The sequence below is a fragment of the Cydia strobilella genome, chromosome 1, assembly GCF_947568885.1.
Source record: "Cydia strobilella chromosome 1, ilCydStro3.1, whole genome shotgun sequence".
Lineage (NCBI taxonomy): Eukaryota > Metazoa > Arthropoda > Insecta > Lepidoptera > Tortricidae > Cydia > Cydia strobilella.
In genome coordinates, this window is record NC_086041.1 from 19,848,279 (window position 1) to 19,870,616 (window position 22,338).

A 22,338-nucleotide genomic window follows, 5' to 3' on the forward strand; every position below is an offset into this window, starting at 1 on the left:
GTTGAAGTACATCCCCAAAGGTGCGAGGAACCTTGCTGCAGGCAAATTAGCAAAATTGGTCGATGCGTGTCTCCAGACTAATGAGGTTAATGATTGGTTAACCTTTCTGTCATTTCCTTTTACCGCTCTGAGAGTTCCTGAGGGCGGGGCGGCCAGATCTTTGACCTCAAAGGTTAAGGAAAACATTGACAGTTCAAGTTTGTATATTCTAGATGTAGCCAGCCACAAACAGCGATCCTTGTACCGGGCAATAGAAGGCAAGGTTTATGATGGAGATTTGAGAGGGGCGGTTCGTCTTCTTTTGTCCGATTCTTCTCTTGCTCTGTCTAGTGCCGACACTCTGGAGGCTGTTTAGACACTACGTAAGAGACCGGACGGCCTTACACTTGTGCCTTGGGCGTAGGGCCGCAGCTTGCTTTAGGATGCCAGGATTCTACGTGTGTGAGTACTTTTGCTCACACTCATCTCGCGCGCACAGTGAATGAGGCAGGTTCAAGCACAGCAAGTGCGCGAACCTTGAACAGGTTTTGTACCGGTTGCCGTCAAGACGACGGGGTCTTGGTGTGCCGAAACCAAAGCCTTTATTAAGGATACAGGGCGACGCTTAAGGGAAAGGGGCGGCAACCCTCGCTCTGGTTCTTTCCTTGTCAAAGATATATCCCTGGCCATTCAGCGAGGTAATGCCGCCAGTATGTATGGCACATTTGGTCCGGGGGATAATCAGAGTGGGATATTACCCATATTGAATTTGTTAAGTCATTTAGTTTTACTTTTTCTTATTTATTTATTTTAAACTTTATTGCTCATCAAATAGTATAAAAGGCGGACTTAATGCCTCATGGCATTCTCTACCAGTCAACCTTAGGGCCAAACAGAAAAAAATATCAAGGTGGGTGCAGTGAGAAGCGTTTAAAAGCAATACAGAATACTATACCTTATCTAGATATTTCTATATACTCGTATAGTTTATAGGGTATTTCATAGGTTTATTTTAATTTATAAGTAATTTGTATGTTTTTTTAAACATATTAATCATTTATTATATACAACACATAGTTCATGATCAGCAACGCAGGCTTCGTCAAGTGCTTACAACAATAAATCAGCTACAGGCTTCGTCACCTACTAACAAATGATATAATCCGTAACAGGCTTTGTCAATCTTAAACACTAAATTAAACTAGGCCAAGTCCCCACTTCGGACCGTAGCCGGTCCAAAAGTCCCCATGACACTGGCAGCGTTGCCCCGTTGAATTGCCAAGGAGATCTGTTGGACCAGATACGATCCGGAGCGAGGATCGCCACCCCTTTCTCTTAGTCGCCGACCCAATTGCCACACAAAACACAATAATTTACACAATTTGTTAAAAAAAAAACACAATAAAATGTTTAATTTGTATGTTTGATTGTTACATTTCTATCCGTTCATAGTTTGTCTTTGTAATAGTGTACGTTATTTTATGAATTAAAGTTTATACTCGTACATATTAGTATTACTAAACTTATATTAGTGTGGATTACTCCATATTGTAATACCTTATGAAAATAATAGAGCTCGTTTGGGGGTTGTTTCCATTGCAAAATTATAAGAACCCTAAATTGAGGTTCTCCAACTACAATTAAAATAAACATCATCTTAATATCATTTTTAGGATTCCGGACCCGAAGGGTAAAAACGGGACCCTATTACTAAGACTCCGCTGTCTGTCTGTCTGTCTGTCCGTCTGTCACCAGGCTGTATCTCATGAACCGTGATAGCGTTCTGTTGCCGCTATAACAACAAATACTAAAAACAAAATAAAATAAATATTTAAGTGGGGCTTCCATACAACAAACGTGAATTTTTTGCTAGTTTTTGCGTAATAGTACGGACACCTTCGTGCGCGAGTCCGACTCGCACTTGGCCGGCTTTTGATTTTTTTATTTATTTCTGTAAGATTCAACAATCTGAAATCATGTAAAACTAGCTCGTTTTAATGAACCTGAATATTCTGAGATCTTGTCGCGCGTTTCCTCTGAGAAACGATGGAATCTTGTTCCTTAGTCTCATGGTACCAGTAAAGACTTCAGGTAGGAGGAAGACTTACTTACTTCTTGACTGCAACTACGGATTTAATTTAAAATAAATGAGACTTGGCAGCGCTTATTTATAGTCCTGGTCAGAGGTAAAATTATGTTAGCTGTAATAATGTTGGTTAAAGTATTTAACTTCAAACTTACAGCTCCTGAATTCATGATTTCTTTTTTGACGAGATTTAAAATCATCAAAAGTTTAATATTGTCTTCGGTTACCGCGATAGTTACTCATCCGTGGTCACCCGTTGACCACGAACGCTGTAAAGAGTTCGAAACGTCGGGATGTATTATAAATTCAATATACGCGATATAATCCGTTTTCATAGTTTTATTTCATCAAAAGTTTCTTAATGTATTCAATAATAAGAATATTATGTAAATTAATATTAAAATAAAGTGCTTGTTTTCTATTTATTTATATAAAATATACATCATAAATGATTCATTCAGTAACCAATAACCCATATACATTATGGTAAATAAATCCTAAATTATTATTATTTACTTAAACGAGACTTAATGGCAAATAAGCTTTAAAATTACCATTGACGTTTCGAGGACGGAATTGTCCCAAATGAAGATTGGCAAAATAAATAAAATCCTGTAAATATATGACCTTATTAAGTTGTGTACCTATAATATCTATGCATCACTGTTCCCCAGAGGTGAAGAGACGGTGGCGCACCTACTAGATTAATTCCGATTTAACGATCCGAATTTTTCTTGATTGCTGGATGGCCGTGGCATTCAGCTGGTCACGCAATTAACATAGGTCAATTGTATAATGTGAAACGCTAAGTACAGTTAGCTTATAAAAAAGCCTTAAAATAAACATATATATGTATTTACAATACATGTGCTCGAAAAGTGCGTTTCCTACGGAGCCATATCATGCGAAAAGTACTACTTTTCCGCACTAGTGCTTTTTGTTTTCAATTTTTTTTTACAGTACATTGGTGCTACTTTCTCACACTAGTGCGGAAAAGAGCACTTTTTTTAATAATTAAACTTATTTGCCATGATATGTTTTTTTATTTACTCGCACAATGCATGGTAAAACATTGTATGATACACGTGCGTAAAGATGATTTCCGACTCGTATTCCTCGCTTTGCTCGCTCGTGAATAAAATTCCACTCATCAAATCATACACTTTCCGCACTTGTTGCATAAATAGCTATTGTGTTTCTACTTTTATATCTATAAGATGTATGTATGTGTGAATATGTGTGTGAAATGTGTATGTTCTAATATTTTATATCCGTAAATCAACAAAACCAATACAAATGTATAGCCAGCCTACAAGTTCGCTCCGTGGTACATTATCTAGCTGGAGGAAACTGCTTCTAATGTCCACCATTACGAGAGCCGATGTAAATGCGTGTCAGCCATTATGTAGCGAAACGTTTTGTGGACTGTTTACTTGTTTGGATAGTTGATGTGGAACATTACTTTTATGACCCTAATCGAGAAAGAAATCTGCGAAAATTGTTGAATGTATTTTCCAGATTAGTATGGGACACGAGAAAGTGTGTGTGCAACAGAGGTTTATCATAAGACTTGATAATAAACACTGAAGACTGTACACGATGAAACCCGGCCACGCATAATGTGGTAAATCTTTTAAATGAATGTACATTTTTAAGCAGCACTTTTTATGTAATTTGTGGTTATCAAACTACATAATAAAATTTGAATCATAATATAAAGTTAGGTTGTCTGTGACTGAGCGTTATATATTCCACAGTACCTATATTTTTTGGACCACGGTCTTCTGACAGTCTTTACCAAATTATCCAGTTAAAAATATTTTATTATTTTTAATTATATAAACCAAATTATACCTAGATACCTAGTTAGTTTTAGTCATGTTTTAGTAGTAAATATAAGTGGAAGTATTTTCTACGTTCAAAATACAGGTCGAATATTCTAGTTATCCTTATTTACAGGTAGGTCACAGCCACAATGTCTCACTAGTTACCTATGCTACCTACTGGTATTTTGTCTACTAAATACCGAAGTTAACTAAATAATTAATTACGCACTATAGCGGAGGATGTTCTAAAAGCCAACGAGTACCTATTTACAAGAATTATTTTTATTATTTGAAATAACTCAAGAATAAATGTCGTCCAAATCGGTCCCATTTTAATTTGACAAAATTATACCTTATTACATTCTTTTTTCACAATACCTAACATTTTTCTGTGTCCAGATTGAGATAGTTCTGAGGTGTTTTAACTATGGCGAATTTGACATTTTGACAAAAAATGCCTCCCATATAAAAACAACTTTCAGTACTTGGAGTAAAAAGTTTGGCTGACTACCTTAAGTAGAAAAGAGTTTCGAAACGTATGTTTTTGGTAAGGTGACATTCTAATGAGCATAAAACAGCTTATGAAAATATAAAAATAATGATGGCATTGTAGTACGAAGCGAGTGAATACTAATTTACTCTCGTGAAGGCTAATGATGAAACTCTCTTGGGTCTCATGCAAAATGACATACCTGGCGCACTTGCATTATATTATAATGTAACTCACAAAACTTTAGATTTTTTAATAATAGGAGTAATTTCCGGGATGTAAAACTTGAAGATTTAACAACAACATTTTTACCTGGAACAAGGAAACAAAGTCGTTAGGTGTAAACGTTTTCTTATAAAATGTTAACTTTATAGGAATGGTAAGTTAAGGTGACATTCGGATGTCAACTGCAGCATCATTGTTGCGACATTCCTGCAGCCGCGTTGCAGCTGCCGCTGTATCTGTCAATTTCCTTAATAAAATGAATGACCGATTTAACGTCTTAATCGCGACAGTAATGCGGCGTCGAGCGTCACTTAATCTATCATTTTTATCAAGGATGTTGATAGATACAGCAGCGATATCAACTGCGCTGCAGTAATGTCGCAACGGTAATTCAGCTGCAGTTGATATCGGAATATCACCTTAACTCCGAAAGTTAAGCCGCACGACAATTATAGCGATACAATATATTGCAGAGGCGATAACATAAGACATACACGTCAGCCAAATCCGGTAATTACACAAATCCCTACACTTAGGGGATGTACACATTTCAGCGTACGAGAACGTTGAATACTGAATTTGTAGAGTCGTTTCTACACAACAAAAATCTATTGTTCCTTAACGGAAAACATGTGTGTTTCGGCGGCTAGGTCCGTTTTAATGGTAGAAGAGCTGACTGCAAAATTTCATACCAACTTGATGCCGCGATGAAATGCACAATGGTTTCCCATAAAAGTGAATTTGATAATGTGTCACGGCAGAACTGGCCGAAAGTACAAAAAAGAAGGCCACTTCCGGTGCGAAAAAGGGGAGCTGATTTAACCCATCTCGACGAGCACGGTCCAGCGCTGCGATCGGTCTATCAGCACGATGTCTGGCTTATTGGCAACAATAGTCCTAGGTATCAGTGATGATAGATCGACCATTTTCGAGAACTGGCGCAGGTGAGTATTTGTAGTACGGCACTTCGCTGGCCACAAGCTTGTAAGCCAACAGGGATCCCTGAAATTGTAGTGTCAAATATGATTACTGTCACCATTGTTTAACACATTCACTGCCCCCAACGCACATGTGCGTTCACCGTCATACAAGTTTGTTCCTAGGCCACGCCCCCTGGCAGTGAATGCGTTAAGCCCCATTTAAGATCTAAAATCTGTTTTTGCAATCACATATTTTAGTCCTAAACATTTTTTCTCTGTTTATTTTAGTAAATTTGTATTGAATAACACTGGTGTACCAATTAGTGACCTACTTTTGTAACTTTTATTGAAATCTCCTCAATAGTTTAGGCACTACAAGGAAAAATATAATTTTACTTTCAGCATCCTCTCAAGTCGACTGTATTGTTTTTTCTTTAATAAACAAGTCTAAACAGGTTGTGAAGGGTGAGAGGAATCTACCGATACGTCATTTAAAAAAATCCGTCCATTATCCTGAGCTACAGGGTGTACTGATTATCAGTACTGAGACTACTGAGTATTTAAACCCATAACCCTACTTTCTGTTTAAGTCGCAGTCGAGCAAAATGTTGATTTTAGGGTAGAAAGTGTACAAATGTATAGACAAAAGTGGAATTCATATTCCTCCAAGTTTCATATTAAGTTTTCTATTAAGAGAATATCCCCTAAAAGGGCATAAGCGCTAAATCTGGATGCAGCAATTATTTTCTATAACAAGATGTATTTTTTCCGCAAAGATATCTAGGACTGTTTTGTGTAGAATTTAATAACCCTTAAATACTGCCTTACACCATATTTTTATAGAAAACGTATATTTAGAGTAAAACGCAATTTTTTCCAGGATGTACACATTTTCCAAGATGGCTGCGATTCTTCGAGTGCCCCAAATGTCAAATAGTGTGGACATGAAAAAGAGAACTCTATTTAACATATGTGCTAAATTTTGCAACTGTCCAAGAGATTTCGAGGTGTCCTAATCCGATTGTGCTATTGGCAATGTTATAAATTTTGTTTATAAGCATGTACCTTTTGTGTAAAAAAAAAAGGTTAACCGTGACCAAACAGCGTGTGAAGCCCAGCGAGCGCCAGAACTAACTTTAATGGTAACTTAAAAAAAATCTTATTTTATGGTACCAGTTTACAGTGCAATAAAATTTTGAACAATTAATTTTCGCAAAGTACACACTTAACGTGGTAAACTAGTTTTGACTGAAAAATCCCAGTTGAATCTAGTTTTTACCGATGCCATACGAAAAACTATTTTTAACTAGTGAAAACGCGTTTATACTGAGGCGATACGGAAACTAGTAAGTAAGTTTAAGTTTAAGCTTCTACTTAAGAAACGCGTTTTCACTAAAAACGGATTTTTATGGTAACATATATAAATAAGTATTTTTTATAAGTGTTTAATACTATAAACATAGACCACTATAAATTGCCATTGTGATCAATATTCAAATTAAGAGATAAATACCTACATATTTCTTTTTCACGAATTACTATAATTAGTTAAGATTTCAATGTAAGTACGCGACTTCAGCCGAAGATCTCGGTTGCCAACCCTTAGGCTACTCTAACCGCGACCGCTTACAGATAATACAGAATTCCTAATTAACCTGCCACGTTCGCGAGGCGTGGAGCCGGTAATATAATGAAGCCGACGCTAAACCCGTTTAATATTAAAATAACTTTCCGACGCGCAGTTGGGTTAGTGTTATCCAGATTTCTGAGAAAAATGTTATGACTTCATATTTTTCTTGGTATCATATTCTGCTGTAAATCAAGTACCTACATTACAAGCAAGTTATGTGAATCGACGGGGTTAATTAATTAATTAGCTAGGTACTTGTTCCCCCCTTAGATGTTTACTAACATTCGCAAAACGAAAGCGTGAATTGATAATAATAAACGAATAAATTGGGTAGACGGTCATGACGAAATTACCTAAGTTAAATTTTTGTAAATTTGGCTACGAACTTTAAAAAAGGAAGCCTGAACCGTCGTAGGTATCTTAAGCATATTTTAATGCGCTTTTAAGGTTGGTCGGAACTGTCAAATTTTTGTTCTAACTGACAGGCTGATATCGTCCGGCGGACTGATAATCAGTGGGCCCCTTAACGATTCACTGGAATATGATCAGGCGAACAAAAAGCACGCGCAAAAACAAAGTGCACAAAGGCTATTGCACCGGCCTAGAGAAGTGAACCCGGATCGAAATCCAATCAACACGGTTGATCCGGTTCAATCCAGCTCCGATCCGGTATCAGGTATCGACCCGTAGTTGGTATTTACACAATCAAAAGTATTTTTGTCATCCGCGCCGTATGTGAAATTAGGCCGTTTTGCGTTGTTTTGCTGATATTAAAACCAGCGGCTGATGTTATAGTTGTATTTTTACACGTTTATACGTATTCATCTAACTTTATTTTGCCGTGGCGATGTATACTGTAATGTATGACAAAAGGTTTACAGCTACCGTAAAACGGGTTAAAGTTTAAAAATGTCCATACAAATTGCATTATTATGTATATATTTAGCCAAACTGATAAAAACAAATTAAAACTAACAAAAATATTTTAAACTACGAACTAAACAAACTAAACTAAAACTACCTAAAAAGTGCTATAAATAAAAAATTGGAACCAGGTCTGTGCCGTCCGGTAGGGTGCCCAGAAGGCTGGCGGCGGTGCCGCGCTGAACGGCAACGCCGATGCGTTGGGCGAGGTATGCTCCAGCCTTCCGGTCACCCGTTGCGTCTATTAGGCGCTTGGCCAACTCCTTATATATACTGTACCCACATTAATTAAAACATTAAGATGGCGTAATTCGTTGGCGTAACAATCGTTCAAAATAAATAGTTATTTGTAACCGTACCGTACCGTACCGTACCGTACCGTACCGTAGTATGAAGTTCATGGCCTATTAATTAAAAAGCTACATTGTTTCACTCCCTGGAGTGAGGAAAGTCGCACTTTCCTCACTCCAGGGAGTGACGAAAGTAGGCTTGTTCGAGCTGCTGAGGTGAAAAAATACTTTGTTACACGCAATTACAAACTGATTAACAATTCATTCATATATTTACCTTAATCAATCACCCCGCTTAACGGTACATACCTGAGTACTAAGTTTAAGAAATTTAAATTTTATCTATGGTAAACCCAAGCGGTCTGAGTGAGTTAGCTTTATAATTATTTACAAATATTGCCTTATATTATATTATATAGCATATTTTTCACAAAGAAAACTAGTGTCATTTTAACAAGGCATATTTCCGTCAGTCTCTAGAAGCAAGTACCCACATTAATTAAAACATTAAGATGGCGTAAATCGTTGGCGTAACAATCGTTCAAAATAAAAATACTTTTTAATATAAATAAGTTAGTTATTACTATTAGTAGAACGTCTAGCTTTGTTGACATCGTATTTATACCTGTGTTGTGATCGAAATAACATTTCATAATATGAAAAATGGAACAAATGATGGAATGATTTTATTTTGGTATTTGTATTTGTTGCCGCAGTGTGCTACAGATCGCTTCCGGTGGCGGTCTATGGGGGAGGCCTATGTCCAACAGTGGACGTCCGTGGCTAATAGGTAGGTAGGCAGATAGGTATTTGTCATTCTTACCGATAAGGTCTGGGTGCGTAGACAAGAAGCCAATTGTTTACGCTCCGTAGCGTAGCGTAGTTATCTTTCTCTATCAGTCTTCCATATTATTGCGACAGAGACAGGTCCGTTTCGTTCGCTACCGAGCGTTCACGATTGGCATCTTGTGATCTTGTCTACGCACCTTAGACCGCAAACGAGTATCCCTCCCATAGGGAAGGATAATACCAAATAATGTTTAATGTAGATATATTATCCCGTGATTCAAATATGGAAGTCTCATAAGCCAGTCAATATATATGAACTTAGCCTTCCAACAAGAAAATATGCAAGCATTTCTCAAAACTATACAGGAATTTACAACCCTAAAAAACACAATAAAAAGTGACGGAATTTAAAACGGAACTCGCTTAAACTTTAAAGCCGACTTGAGTCGAGTTTCCATGCAATTGTAGTTCTAGAGTTTGGGAAGAATGTTCGACGATTGTTCAGCAATTACGCTGGGAACACACCGCGATATGCGCTCTAACGAATAGAACTAGTCTGTTCTACTTACGCGTAGTTTAGCGAATTCTTAAAATAATGTCATTAAAGGGTGTAATTAATTGAGTCAGTGCGGTTTTAAAATATAAGACTAACAGAACAAACTACTTAATAGTTGAAATATGCTGTCTTGTTGTTCTTCTTGTCAGTCAAATATTTTTCAACCAAAAACGTTACTATTGACACTGACAGATTGGTATCGTATCGCTGTGACACCTTATGAGCATTGTTCGAATTGGGTCGTATGTTACGTAATAATTTCATTATATAGAAAAGTGAGAGAAACTAAATATGTTTGACGAAGCGACGAAACCCGATGTGTCCCCAGCGTTACCACGGCGACGCTCGCGGTAACACTTGGGCACAGTTATATTAACTTTGTCCCCTACGTGACGGATAAGGGGACGATTATCAAAGTTTTGCCGCTCAGCTTTGTGTGCGTATTAAGAATGTTTGTTTATTTTACATACATACATACATACATACAATCACGCCTATTTCCCGGAGGGGTAGGCAGAGACCATGGATTTCCACTTGCTACGATCCTGACATACCTCTTTCGCTTCCTTCACTTTCATAACATTCCTCATACACGCTCGCCGGTTTAGGGTGCTCTTGACCTAGCCTTTCTTCAGGATTTCCCCGATCTGATCAGAGAAAGTCCGCCGAGGTCTGCCCCTTCCAACTCCCGTTTCTACCTCTCCCTTATACACTCTCTTTGTTAGCCTTCTTTCACTCATTCTTTCCACGTGTCCAAACCATCTCAACATACCTTTCTCAATTTTTGTCACTACATCTTCGCTCAGTCCACACTTTTCCCTTATCACACTGTTCCTAATTCTATCTTGTAATCTCACACCACACACACTTTTCAACGCTCTCATTTCCACTGCATTCACTTGGCTCTGATGCCTCTTCTGCCATACCCAACTTTCGCTACCATACATAAGTGTAGGCACCAGCACCCCTCTATGCACAGCCAACCGTGCCTTTTGCGACACCTTCTGGCTACTCATAAAAGCGTTAAGTGCCCCATTCACGCGATTTCCAGCACTCACTCTTCTTTCAATATCTTTATCATGCTTACCGTCCCTAGTGAATAATGTTCCCAAATACACAAACTCTTTCACTTGTTCTACTCTTTCTTGACCAATCAAAATTTCACAGTTTGTCATATATTCCTCCTTTTCAAATACCATAACTTTCGTCTTACTTACATTTATTTTTATTTCTTTCCTTTCAAAAGATCCATGCATTCTAGTTACCATCTCCTGCAACTCTTCACCTGATGACGCTAGCAATACCAGGTCATCAGCGTAAAGAAGACATTTGACGGGTAACCCACTCATTCTCAGCCCACATTCATCATTTCTCAAATCATGCAAACTACTGTCCATGAACAGATTAAACAGCCACGGTGACGCTACACATCCCTGCCTAACACCCTTTTCGATGCTAAACCACTCAGTGTCCGACCCGTTTACTCTCACACAAGCACTGGAATCCTCATAGAGCGATTTCAGTGCCTGATTGAGACGGCCGCTCAATCCATACACCGTCAGTACCGACCAAAGTTCATTCCTTACCACTCTGTCATAAGCCTTTTCCAAATCCACGAAAGCGCAATAGACCTTCTGACCTTTGGCCAAATACTTTTCGGCTATGCATCGCAAGGAAAAGACTTGATCCGTACATCCCATACCCTTTCGGAATCCCGCTTGTGCACTTTCTCATCGGTTTCTTTCACTACTCTTGCAATCAATATCTTTGCATACAATTTGCCGACGACGCTGAGTAAGCTAATGCCTCTGTAGTTTTTGCAATCCAGTTGTGATCCCTTTCCTTTGTAAAGAGGTACAATGACGGCCTTGCACCAGTCCCTGGGCACTTGACCGGTTCTGAAGCACATATTGAAAAGGCGGCGGAGCGGTTATTTTAATAAAGCAACAATTGTATTTTATGCTACTTATTACATAAGTACCTACACCGAGGTATAGCTCTAGAATCGTTGTTATACCTATATTCAGTCGACTACAATAAAATTAACATCGGTAAACAATATTTTAACATGATGCCTCGTTAACAATAATGATAAGTTAGGTAATCTGACAGACAATAATTTTGTCTAAATATAATCTAAACCTAAGCCTACATCAATTTTATTATATTTTCTCTTGCAAATGTTCTCATAATTTGTGGATTATGAAATACACTGCGGTCGAAATATACAATTGAACCTAAAATGTAAACTTGTCTGACTATAATCAATTTAGAAACATAATTCTAAGAACTTTTTAAATAAATAAAAGATTAGCAAATCAATACACAAAAAAAAATCTAAGAACATGTTTCTTTTTAATATACCTAGAGTTGGCATTTATAGTTCCCTGGCGCGCGCTTCAGGAAGCAAGCGTTGACAGGTGATAATTTGTGGTGAGTGATTCTTTGTTATAATTTCTTTTCTTTATTTGATGCCTATGCCTAGTTTCGGTTCAACCGTAGCCATGACGACCATCTCCGGCAGTTCCTGAGCGGCCCTAGCTGACGTCCCTTAGCTCGTCCGTGTCCTAACCCGCGGTGGCTCCGGCATCTTCAGGGGAGTACTTGCTTGGTGGAACTGACCTCGGAGAAAAATCAGTACCGGCCTAAAATGTACCCTACCCTACGACTTACTCGTGTGCTTGGGGTGGAAATTACGGGAGAATAAACTAAGTTACTTATTTAACTCATTGATTCATTTATTCTCACCACTAACTCGTAGATCTGAGTTGGGTTCATTTCGTGATGTTTGTGATTGTCACGAATTAAAGTATTTTAATCTTTACCTTTTAAATCGCGGTATTTGCTCATAGAATATTGTCGTCTGTCTGTCTGTCTGAAGCTTTGCTCCGTGATCGTTAGTGCTTGAAAGCTGCAATTTGGCATAGATATATAAATCAATAAATCCGACAAAGTCGTACAATAAAATTTAAAAAAACCGGCCTAGTGCAAGTCGGACTCGCGCACGAAGGGTTCCGTACCATTATGGAAAAAAAACAGCAAAAAAATCACGTTTGTTGTATGGGAGCCCCATTTAAATATGTATATTATTCTGTTTTTAGTATTTGTTGTTATAGCGGCAACAGAAATACATCATCTGTGAAAATTTCAACTGTCTAGCTATCACGGTTCATGAGATACAGCCTGGTGACAGACAGACGGACAGACGGACAGACGGATGGACAGACGGACAGCGGAGTCTTAGTAATAGGGTCCCGTTTTTACCCTTTGGGTACAGAACCCTAAAAAGGACGGAATAATGATTTTGCTAACATATCCATAATTTTTCTATAAATATTTTTTTACAATCTTACAAAAAAAAAACCGCTTTATCATGGTTAAAATTTACTGCACTAAAGTGACAACAAGAACTTTTTGTACATATATATTGCCGAGCCATCCGGAAAGAAGTAATTTTAACCTGGTGCCTACGTTTGTCCTACTCAAAGGACACAGACCGCCGTTATATATGTGGTACAAAGTTCAAATTAAAAAATACGAGTAGGCAGGAGGTTAAAGGAGAAATTTAAAGACAGTCTCCTGAAACAGATTATTGTAGGTACCACAAAATATTGAGACTGAACGAAAACTGATAATATAACAAAGTCATGTGAGATAAATAAATAATTTATAGCCGAACCTAACCCTTTTTTGGTATAGATGGCCATACCAGTGCCACAAGAGAATACAACCAGAAATGCAGAATCACTCTTCATCATGTAATGACAATACCAGCTATCATACATCTGTATGTAAGTTTTTATTTTATTTCGGATTCAAAAGAAGCCATATTTTTGACTGCTGTTCGTGCTGAAAACACGTAGTTGTTTATAACTGGGGAAGTACCTCCACCTTACAGAAAACCGCAGCCAAATAACACTAGACCCTACTAATAGTGTTGTGTTCCTGCCGGTGAATAAGGTTGCCAGAGCTCGAGGGAGAGGAGTGTTAGGGTCGGCAACGCGCATGTAACTCCTCTGGAGTTGCAGGCGTACATAGGCTACGGAGACTGCTTAACATCAGGCGGGCCGTATGCTTGTTTGCCACCGGCGTATTATAAAAAAACAAAGTAAAATAGCTATTCTGAGTAAATAGTTTCTTTATTTATATCTTACTTTATTTATTTAACATTTTTATTTTTATTTATTTATTTATTACAACTAACAGAGTATAATTTGTACCATTCAGAGTTGAAACTTGGTCCATGGGATCCCAGCGCGCACAAGTTGTTTGGAGAAATCGCGAAGCGTCTGGTTGACGTAGCTGGTGACCGAAGAGCTGGCGGCTTCCTCGCTGCGAGGAAATGCCGCCAGCATCCTTGGTACAATGCCTCAAGGGCCTATTTTAGATTTAAGCTAGTATTAATTTAGTTTAGTAGTACCACTCTATATATTTTTTATGTAAGTAAATGTAATTTGGATTAAAAAAACAATGTCATTTTTGCGACAAACACCTTGTTAATAGTGTTAAAGCGAAGATAATTCATACTCGTATATTACAGAACCAGGACGAAGCGTACATCTATCATCATCAAAAACTCGTAAAGAGCAAACTTCATGCCATCCAGCAGCTACATAATCTAAGTGTATGGATAAAACTAAACTGAAAGTAAGTTAGTTTTAGTCGTTAATAATTTCGGGCCACGGATGGGGGGAAGGACCTTATCAAATTAGTATCGACACCGAGCGGAGGGGTAACGAGGGTATAAATCCGTGGCATGTGGCAAACTCGACGTGACACAGTTCACGGCTAGGAAATCTGCGGGAGAAGTAAGAAACTTACGTTAACATTGCCCTTTAATATAGTTTTAAATAATTATGTTCTATTAAACTGTTATTGTTTATGATATCTGGGAGCACGGTAGTGCCCCCGCCAAGTCGAGCAAACAAAGATGCACGGCCGTACCATCCTTTTCTCGAAGCCACTCAGGCCATTTTCAACGTCCTGTAATTTTGTGATAGCTTGAGCTAGAACCCTGAATTTTCAGTGACGTATAGAGCATAACAAGATTTAGATATATACGCAATAACATGTAATTTGAACATGTAGTTAAGGAATAATTGCATGTCAAAGTTTCTTAGTTTTGTCACTGACACACTCACTCGCGATCATCATAATTCTAAGGTACTTCTAGCAGACCCACAAGCTCCAAATTTGAAACGTAATTAGGTTTTAGCGTATTTAGCCAATAAGAAATTTAAAATACTGCAATATCCAGTCACGTTTTAAAGATTTAATATCTGCACAAGTAAGTTTGTAATCCTATATAAATATATGCGATAACAAAGTTACGTTTGCAGTTGCTACAATTAGATACCTTTATTTTTTTTATACATACATATAATGACTTGGCAATCGCGCACAATGCTTTACTTGTATGTGTATTGCTCAACATGCATGTCATTAGGGCTAGCGCTATGTTCAATTAGGATTATTTTAAATAGTTGACGAATTACCCGTCATGCACTATGTAGCCGTGCGATTGCCAAGTCATTATAGGTATGTATTAAAAAAATAAAGGTATCGAATATTGTTACGGTTTTAACACCCCCTGGCACTGACTAAAATAACCGACTTGGTTTCACATTACATCTCAAAACTTTTGTGTAGTAGTAGAACTGCGTTGCGAGACTTGCATCTTTTTACATGTAATGTTTTTGATGGGATAAAAAATTACTAAACGTTTAAGAAGGTAAGAAATAGATAGTACTAATTTATACGTTTATTAAATGTGAAGAACCACCACTACCATTTATTTAATTATATTAATTGATTCCTATTGTCATTGATATATTCATTATACGTTTCAACAAATAATGAATCATGTACAGTCGCCATCAGATATATTTGAGCGGCCAAGGTGCTCACAAATATCTGAACACGCCTCTATTGTCAAGGCGTTACGTGCGTGTTCAGATATTTTTGAGCACCTCGGCCGCTCCGATATATCTGATGGCGACTGTACATAGATACATCTAATTGTCAACTATCTTGTTATCAATGCTCATAAAAATTGAAATACGTATTATATTTATTACATAATTAAATAATTGTAAATGTCAGTGCTATTAAAGAATTCTACTTTGTACAATATATCCATACATAAGAGTAGAGAAGTAGCGTAAAACTCTGTGATAATGTGTTGTAAACTTGACGTTATAACTTTAAGGGCCATAGAATCGAAGGATCGGAGCTCAAACCACTAGAACAATCTGTGCGATTACGTGACGAAGTGCGATAGGACCTGTAACCACAGAATAAATAATAGTACTACAGTCTGGGCTATCAAAATTACTGCACTTGTTCTTACTGTCGAGTAGTAAACAAACGACTTTAGGATTATGAATCAGTTTTTAAGTGTACGTTGTTAAGCGTGAGGGGGTCACTAGACGGAGCCCTATTGGGTTGGTTGTTTATATTTAGATACGTCAAATTAATATTAGAGAACAAGAGCCTAAAAACCGCTTGTTTTAGGGCTCGAAACACGTAGGCAATATCGCGACGCCCGACGCTTTAATACTGGTGTACTCATTACGCACAAGTTTCCCTCGCCTGATGATGCTATTATTTTAATAAACCTAATGTAATAAACTGCACAATATACTTTTTCACTACGTTGGGTTTGCACTAAAAATAAACGTGAGCAGCTGATATGATTACCAGAACAATTTTAGTGCGACAAATTATCAATCAACTGATCAGTTTGGCGACCAACGCTTGTACAATACCTACAACTTATGTACAACATATTATAGACCGTCGTAAAACTACGCGACAACACGACTATATTAATATTAATCAGAACTGTTAATTATTATTAATCAGAACTGTTTGTACCTAATAACTAGATCACTATTATTAGTAAATCGCTATTATTAATTATTTATTATTGACGTGTAAATTGGTTTTATAAATAAATTAATGATTATGATTATTTCAGATAGATCGTTAGCAGGTGGTATGGTTCCCTGGGTCTACACTTCGACTACAAGATTTCGCCTCGGGTTTATCACCAGCACCACTATACGCACTACCTCCAGTATAGGTGACCTACGGCATTTTATGTGCACGCTTACTTCTAAAAATAACAAATCTAAGGAATAGTATTCTCGCGTTTGCCATTCTGGAGTGAATGATGGGACCCCAATATATAATTGATGATAATATTCATCCTAAATTATTAATTGATGAAAAAGCTATTAATTTACGTAAAGAAGTTTGATTTAATCCAGTCCAGAAACTATTATTCCCATATATGTACATAATTATGTTGATTTTAACTAACACGCATTCATAATTTTAAACAAATACGAAACGTCAGGCCAAATATAAAAAAAAAACGTAAGTCTACGCGATTAAGTCCCGTATATTTTATTCGCATTGGTATCTACTTATCAACGCCGTCTATAACGTTGAGTACAGATGTTGTGTTTTTACAAGCTTTTTCGCATAATCGATTATTCGCTCAATAATTTGTCGCACAAATTTGTCTGTGTAAAGTGGTATTACGACGAACGCTTGTAAAACACAACCTTACCATTACAAATTATTATCGACGATTCGATATGTAATTTTATCGCACTGGGGTTTTGTTATGTTATTCAAGCGCTCCGTCGAGTAATAGTTTATCGCGATATAAATTTTCGAAAAACGTTCACGGTGAAACCGATCTGTCGAGCAGCCGTTCATCGCGATTTTGATCTTTCGAATAAACATTAATCGCAAAGCTTTCTGTCTAGCAAGTTAATGCGATTTCGATCTTTCAAACAAACGTTCGTCGCGAAAACGTTCTGTCGACCAACAGTTTATCGCAATAGCGATCTGTACCCCTAGTGTAAATTTCATTCGATAGCGTGACGTGACGTACGCGTTTGCGTTAAGTGTCATTTTGTATAGGATTTTGGGTTTCCAAAAGTCCCGCTTGGCACGCTGTTCAACATCCCATACAAAAATAGACATAACGCAAACGCTCGTCACGCAATCGAATGAAATTTACACTAGGGGTTCTGTCGCACAATCGTTCATCGCACGTTTGTACCTAATTTAAAGTTCAAAGGTGCACTCGAATTTTAAGTATTGTGTTTCCATGCAACTTGAGTAGAGAATGACATTTAATTAGTTTCGAGCAATACACCTTTCTATTTTTACTAGAAGCTGTTTTTTTTTAGTTTTTCATTAGGTCCCTATGAAAAATTGAACATTGAAAAAAGGATTTAAGATAAGATAAGATAAAAGACAAAACACATTTATTCGTGACGATCACAACATAAGTACGAACATTCCAACTGACTTAAAAAAAAGAAGTAAATACCTACTCATTCAGTTTCTTTTTTTAACCCCAGAACTTGAAAATTTAAAAAGAGTTTATTATTATGATTACTTAGTTGGTACCTACCTTATATTAAATATTAACTGTTTAGAAAACGTTTGATGATGATTCTAAATACTATGTTGCTACAACCTTAATAGAATTGCGATTATCGTTTGCTTTGGCGACCGGTCTGGCCTAGTGGGTAGTGACCCTGCCTGTGAAGCCGATGGTCTTGGGTTCGAATCCCGGTAAGGGCATTTAATTGTGTGATGAGCACAGAGATTTGTTCCTGAGTCATGGGTGTTTTATATGTATTTAAGTATTTATATATTATATATATTATTGTCTGAGTACCCATAACACAAGCCTCCTTGGGCTTACCGTGGGACTTAGTCAATCTGTGTAAGAATGTCCTATAATATTTATTTATTTCCGCTTGATGCAAAACAACTGTAGAAGTTCAACAAAAAGCAGAGTATCTCTTCAGTTTTCATTCACCCCGTCAGATTTTCAGCCCGTAGACGCTTTAGAACCAACTTCAGGGCAATCCGCCTCAATACAATACTTTTAATTATTCAGGTGAGTATTTCGACGTCTCAAGATTTGAATTTACCTTATTAAAGTTTGCACAGCGGAGTTGAGGGTGTAAAATTTTAAGAAGCTCCTGATTTCACAACATTGACAACAGATGTAGACGCCAGGTCTTTCAGAGTGGGGCCACGAAGAAAGACTTCAAGTTGAAAATCGTTTTTATTATCTTTAATTGATGAAAAAACAAACACTATTTACAAAAAAAAACACACATATGCTCGGTTTTATAGAGACCCTTTAGACCCTTCCGGAACATAATATTGAATTCTCATAATGTTGAATTCTCAAAATGTTGAATTCTCATAATGTTGAATCTCAAAAAGGGCTCCGTCTAGTAAGGTGAGAACATTTTGAGAATTCACCATTTTGAGATTCAACATTTTGGGAATCCAACATTTTGAGAATTCAACATTTTGAGAATTCCACATTTTGAGATACAATATTTTGGGAATCCAACATTTTGAGAATTCAACATTTTGAGATTCAAAATTTTGAGAATCCAACATTTCGAGAATTTAACAATATGTTCCTGTAGGCTTTAGCATTGAGTCAATCATTGACATCTATGTAAGTAGTACGTATCTAAATCAACATACGACAGAACAATTAAAAACCGGCCAAGTGCGAGTCGGACTCACGCACGAAGGATTCCGTACCATTAAGCAAAAAAAACGGCAAAAAAATCACGATCGTTGTATGGGAGCCCCACTGAAATATTTATTTTATTCTGTTTTTAGTATTTGTTGTTATAGCGGCAACAGAAATACATCATCTGTGAAAATTTCAACTGTCTAGGTATCACGGTTGATGAGATCTAGCCTGGTGACAGACAGACAGACGGATAGACGGACAGACGGACAGTGGAGTCTTAGTAATAGGGTCCCGTTTTTACCCTTTGCGTACGGAACCCTAAAAATCAACCTTTTTTGCAGCATAACCTAAAAAACTGATATTTGGTGCTATCGTTTTTGTGAGCCATTCGGTATTTACAAGTTTGCTTTTATTCTGTCGTTAATAAATTTACGGGACAAAACCGGGACAAACAAACAAAACGAATAGCAAGATCACCACAAAATAAACCCATATTCCGCTCTGAGCCATCTAATGTGGAAACTTTTGTATAATAAACCAATTTTCTTTGTTTTAGATCAGTTTTGTTTACAATTTGCAGAGTCGTTATGGTTGACATTTCTCACCTCAATTTCCATCTTTTATATGAATCCGATAATGCCTGGCAGGCATCCAGGAATTGGGTACCTACATCTACCCTATTCGGTTTGAATTATTGATTTCACAACAATTGCTGTCTGTTACAGAATTTATATAATATGCAAGCGAGGTCAAATTACAGGCAAAATATGTTACTCTCCCCGTTTCAATTTGGGATTTTCATTGCGTCTATTTTTCTACTACATTAATAAAACAAGTAGCTCAGTAAGTTTATTGCATTGAAAATTACCTTAACAAAAAAAAAAACAGTGACGGCATACCTAATTAGTGACTAATTTTAAATCATGGGAGCTCTAGCTGAATAAATAATATAATGTTTACATTGAATACGTAGGTAGTAGGTACATAATATAATGGTGCAAAATAATTTTAGTAGTCTATTATATCAACATTATTGATAATATTTTCTATCTTTTTCGCTTTTGTGTATAACTAAATATTTAAATAAGAGCTGAAGGCCTTTTAATTATTATCTTAATGTAATGGGTTGATACCTAAATAAATAACATTTTTATTTATTTATTTATTTATAATTTAGTTTAGTTTAGTTTATTTATCACATTTATATAATTTTCACACAGGTAAAATATACGTACATTTCAGCTTGTACTACTTGTCGTATAATGAACGTTTTTTAAAATAATAATAATAAGAATTAGAATTGAACATAAGTATAAATGAAGTTAGAATTAATATTAACAAAACAATGCAAATAGAAATAAATTAAAAACGCTAAAATGTCACAATAGTAAAAAATAAAAATATAGAACAATGTCAATACAAGAACACGAGAAAACAATGTAAATGATGTCAATATTTAAAGATAAATACTAAGTCTAAAATATAACTAAATAATAAAAAGGATTATTAAATAGGTCTAGTACTATATAGTACGCATCAATGTCAAATAACTATATAACAAATTAATTAATCAATCAAAGCATGTTCAATATTTATTTAATTATTTGTATATATTCTTTTACGGAGTAAAGTTCCATTTCCAACAAAAGGTTCTTCAGTCTGCGTCTAAACGTTTCTTCGTTAGTCTCATTAAATTGTTAGTCTCATTATAACCAGCAGATTAAATAAAATGCTACTTGTAGGTAAATTTAATAATTTTTTTCTACATTATAACATGTTATTTAGTACACTTACTATATACTTGATCTTGAATCTCTGATTACCACGAACCGAACGAAAGTAAATTGTGGGGCTGCGTGAAATTTTATATAAGCTATGGTAGAAATAATGCAAAGCGTCAGAAGCCCTCACAATAAAACAGATAGATGCCACCACTACAGATATAGACGAGTATACGTACGGATTTCGAGTTATAAGTAATTAAAAGCTATTGGTTAACTAGTTTATGGTTTCACTTTTTTTAATTTTTTTTAAATCGCTAATTTAATAGCCATCGACTTAATAACTGGAGCCTTTTTACAAAGCAAGCACTTAGCCTTAATATACATATTCATGAAGAGCTCGCAGACATTCTCCCTTATCATTCGTTCAATTAACTCCCGATATCTATACCGATATAGATAGTAAACTGGGTGGATATCATTCTTTAAACAAGGTTCTAGGTTGAATAAGATTTAAAAGCTCTTACGATCTTTTCATAAGAACGTTTAAGTGGAGCTTGGTCTTTTTAAAAGCATTTGCAGCGATGCATATTTAAATTACTTAAGAAATGAATACAGCTTTACGAGCCCAAATGCAAAAGAGTTCGTCTATTAACATTCTTATAATGAACAGATATTTACACTAGAAATATCGAGTTCAGTAAATAATTAAAGCAATGAACAAACACCGTTAAATATTCAGACAATAATTACTTTTTATTTTATATATTAACAAAAATAAATACATATTCATGTTACTTACTACTGTAAAAAAGACATTTATTTACTTAAGCTATCGAAGCAAAACAGTTCGTATGCTAGACTAACACAGTGTAAATAAGCTTAATAAATACTTTCTACGAATATTATTTTAAACATGCATTAATGATTTTCCAAAAAACTTCTCTACTTATTAAAAGGACGTAAGTGCTAGGATGTTACGTCCTTTTGCTGGTACGGCTTTTAATATAGTATGAAGGTGCGGAACCCTCTATTATTACGCGTGGCCCAAAACGCACTTGGTCAGTTTTTGAACAAAACATGGTATCTTTTGACGGGCGCCTTAATAATGACTAGGTCAACGCGAGGCCATAATCGAGGCTTTATGGCACGCTCTATGTAAGCTCTAAGTAAGCTCTATGTAGTGGACAGGGGCCTTAAGAGTTGTTCGTAAACTAACCGGCTTTGGGTTAATAAATTTATCGTCAAGGCTTTTGAGTGCTGCTGTAAGGGTTTCTCTCATGCAATATGTTTGGAAAAGTTCTCAACAGAAGCTGTTTTAGTAGTAAGTACTTAATAACTAAAATAGGACAGTTGTTAAGGGGCTATTC

The 22,338-nt window shown here is 36.4% G+C and overlaps 2 protein-coding genes across 4 annotated transcripts in view; both read right to left on the minus strand.

Moving 5' to 3' along the window:
* The window catches only part of LOC134746100 (CUGBP Elav-like family member 1), a 514,830-nt gene that overhangs the window by 288,409 nt on the left and 204,083 nt on the right, over positions 1-22,338 (minus strand). The gene's annotated exons all lie outside the window — the stretch shown is intronic.
* Positions 10,173-11,125, minus strand: LOC134746536 (uncharacterized). The gene is made up of 2 exons (XM_063680951.1): positions 10,488-11,125; positions 10,173-10,441 (listed from the first exon to the last, which is right to left on the minus strand). Exons 1-2 carry the CDS (start codon positions 11,110-11,112, stop codon positions 10,437-10,439), a joined length of 630 nt encoding a protein of 209 aa, XP_063537021.1. The 5' UTR covers positions 11,113-11,125; the 3' UTR covers positions 10,173-10,436.

Excerpts from the sequence above, each read along its gene's own strand:
- LOC134746536 (XM_063680951.1), bottom strand. The coding sequence starts at position 11,112 with ATGGACAGTAGTTTGCATGATTTGAGAAATGATGAATGTGGGCTGAGA.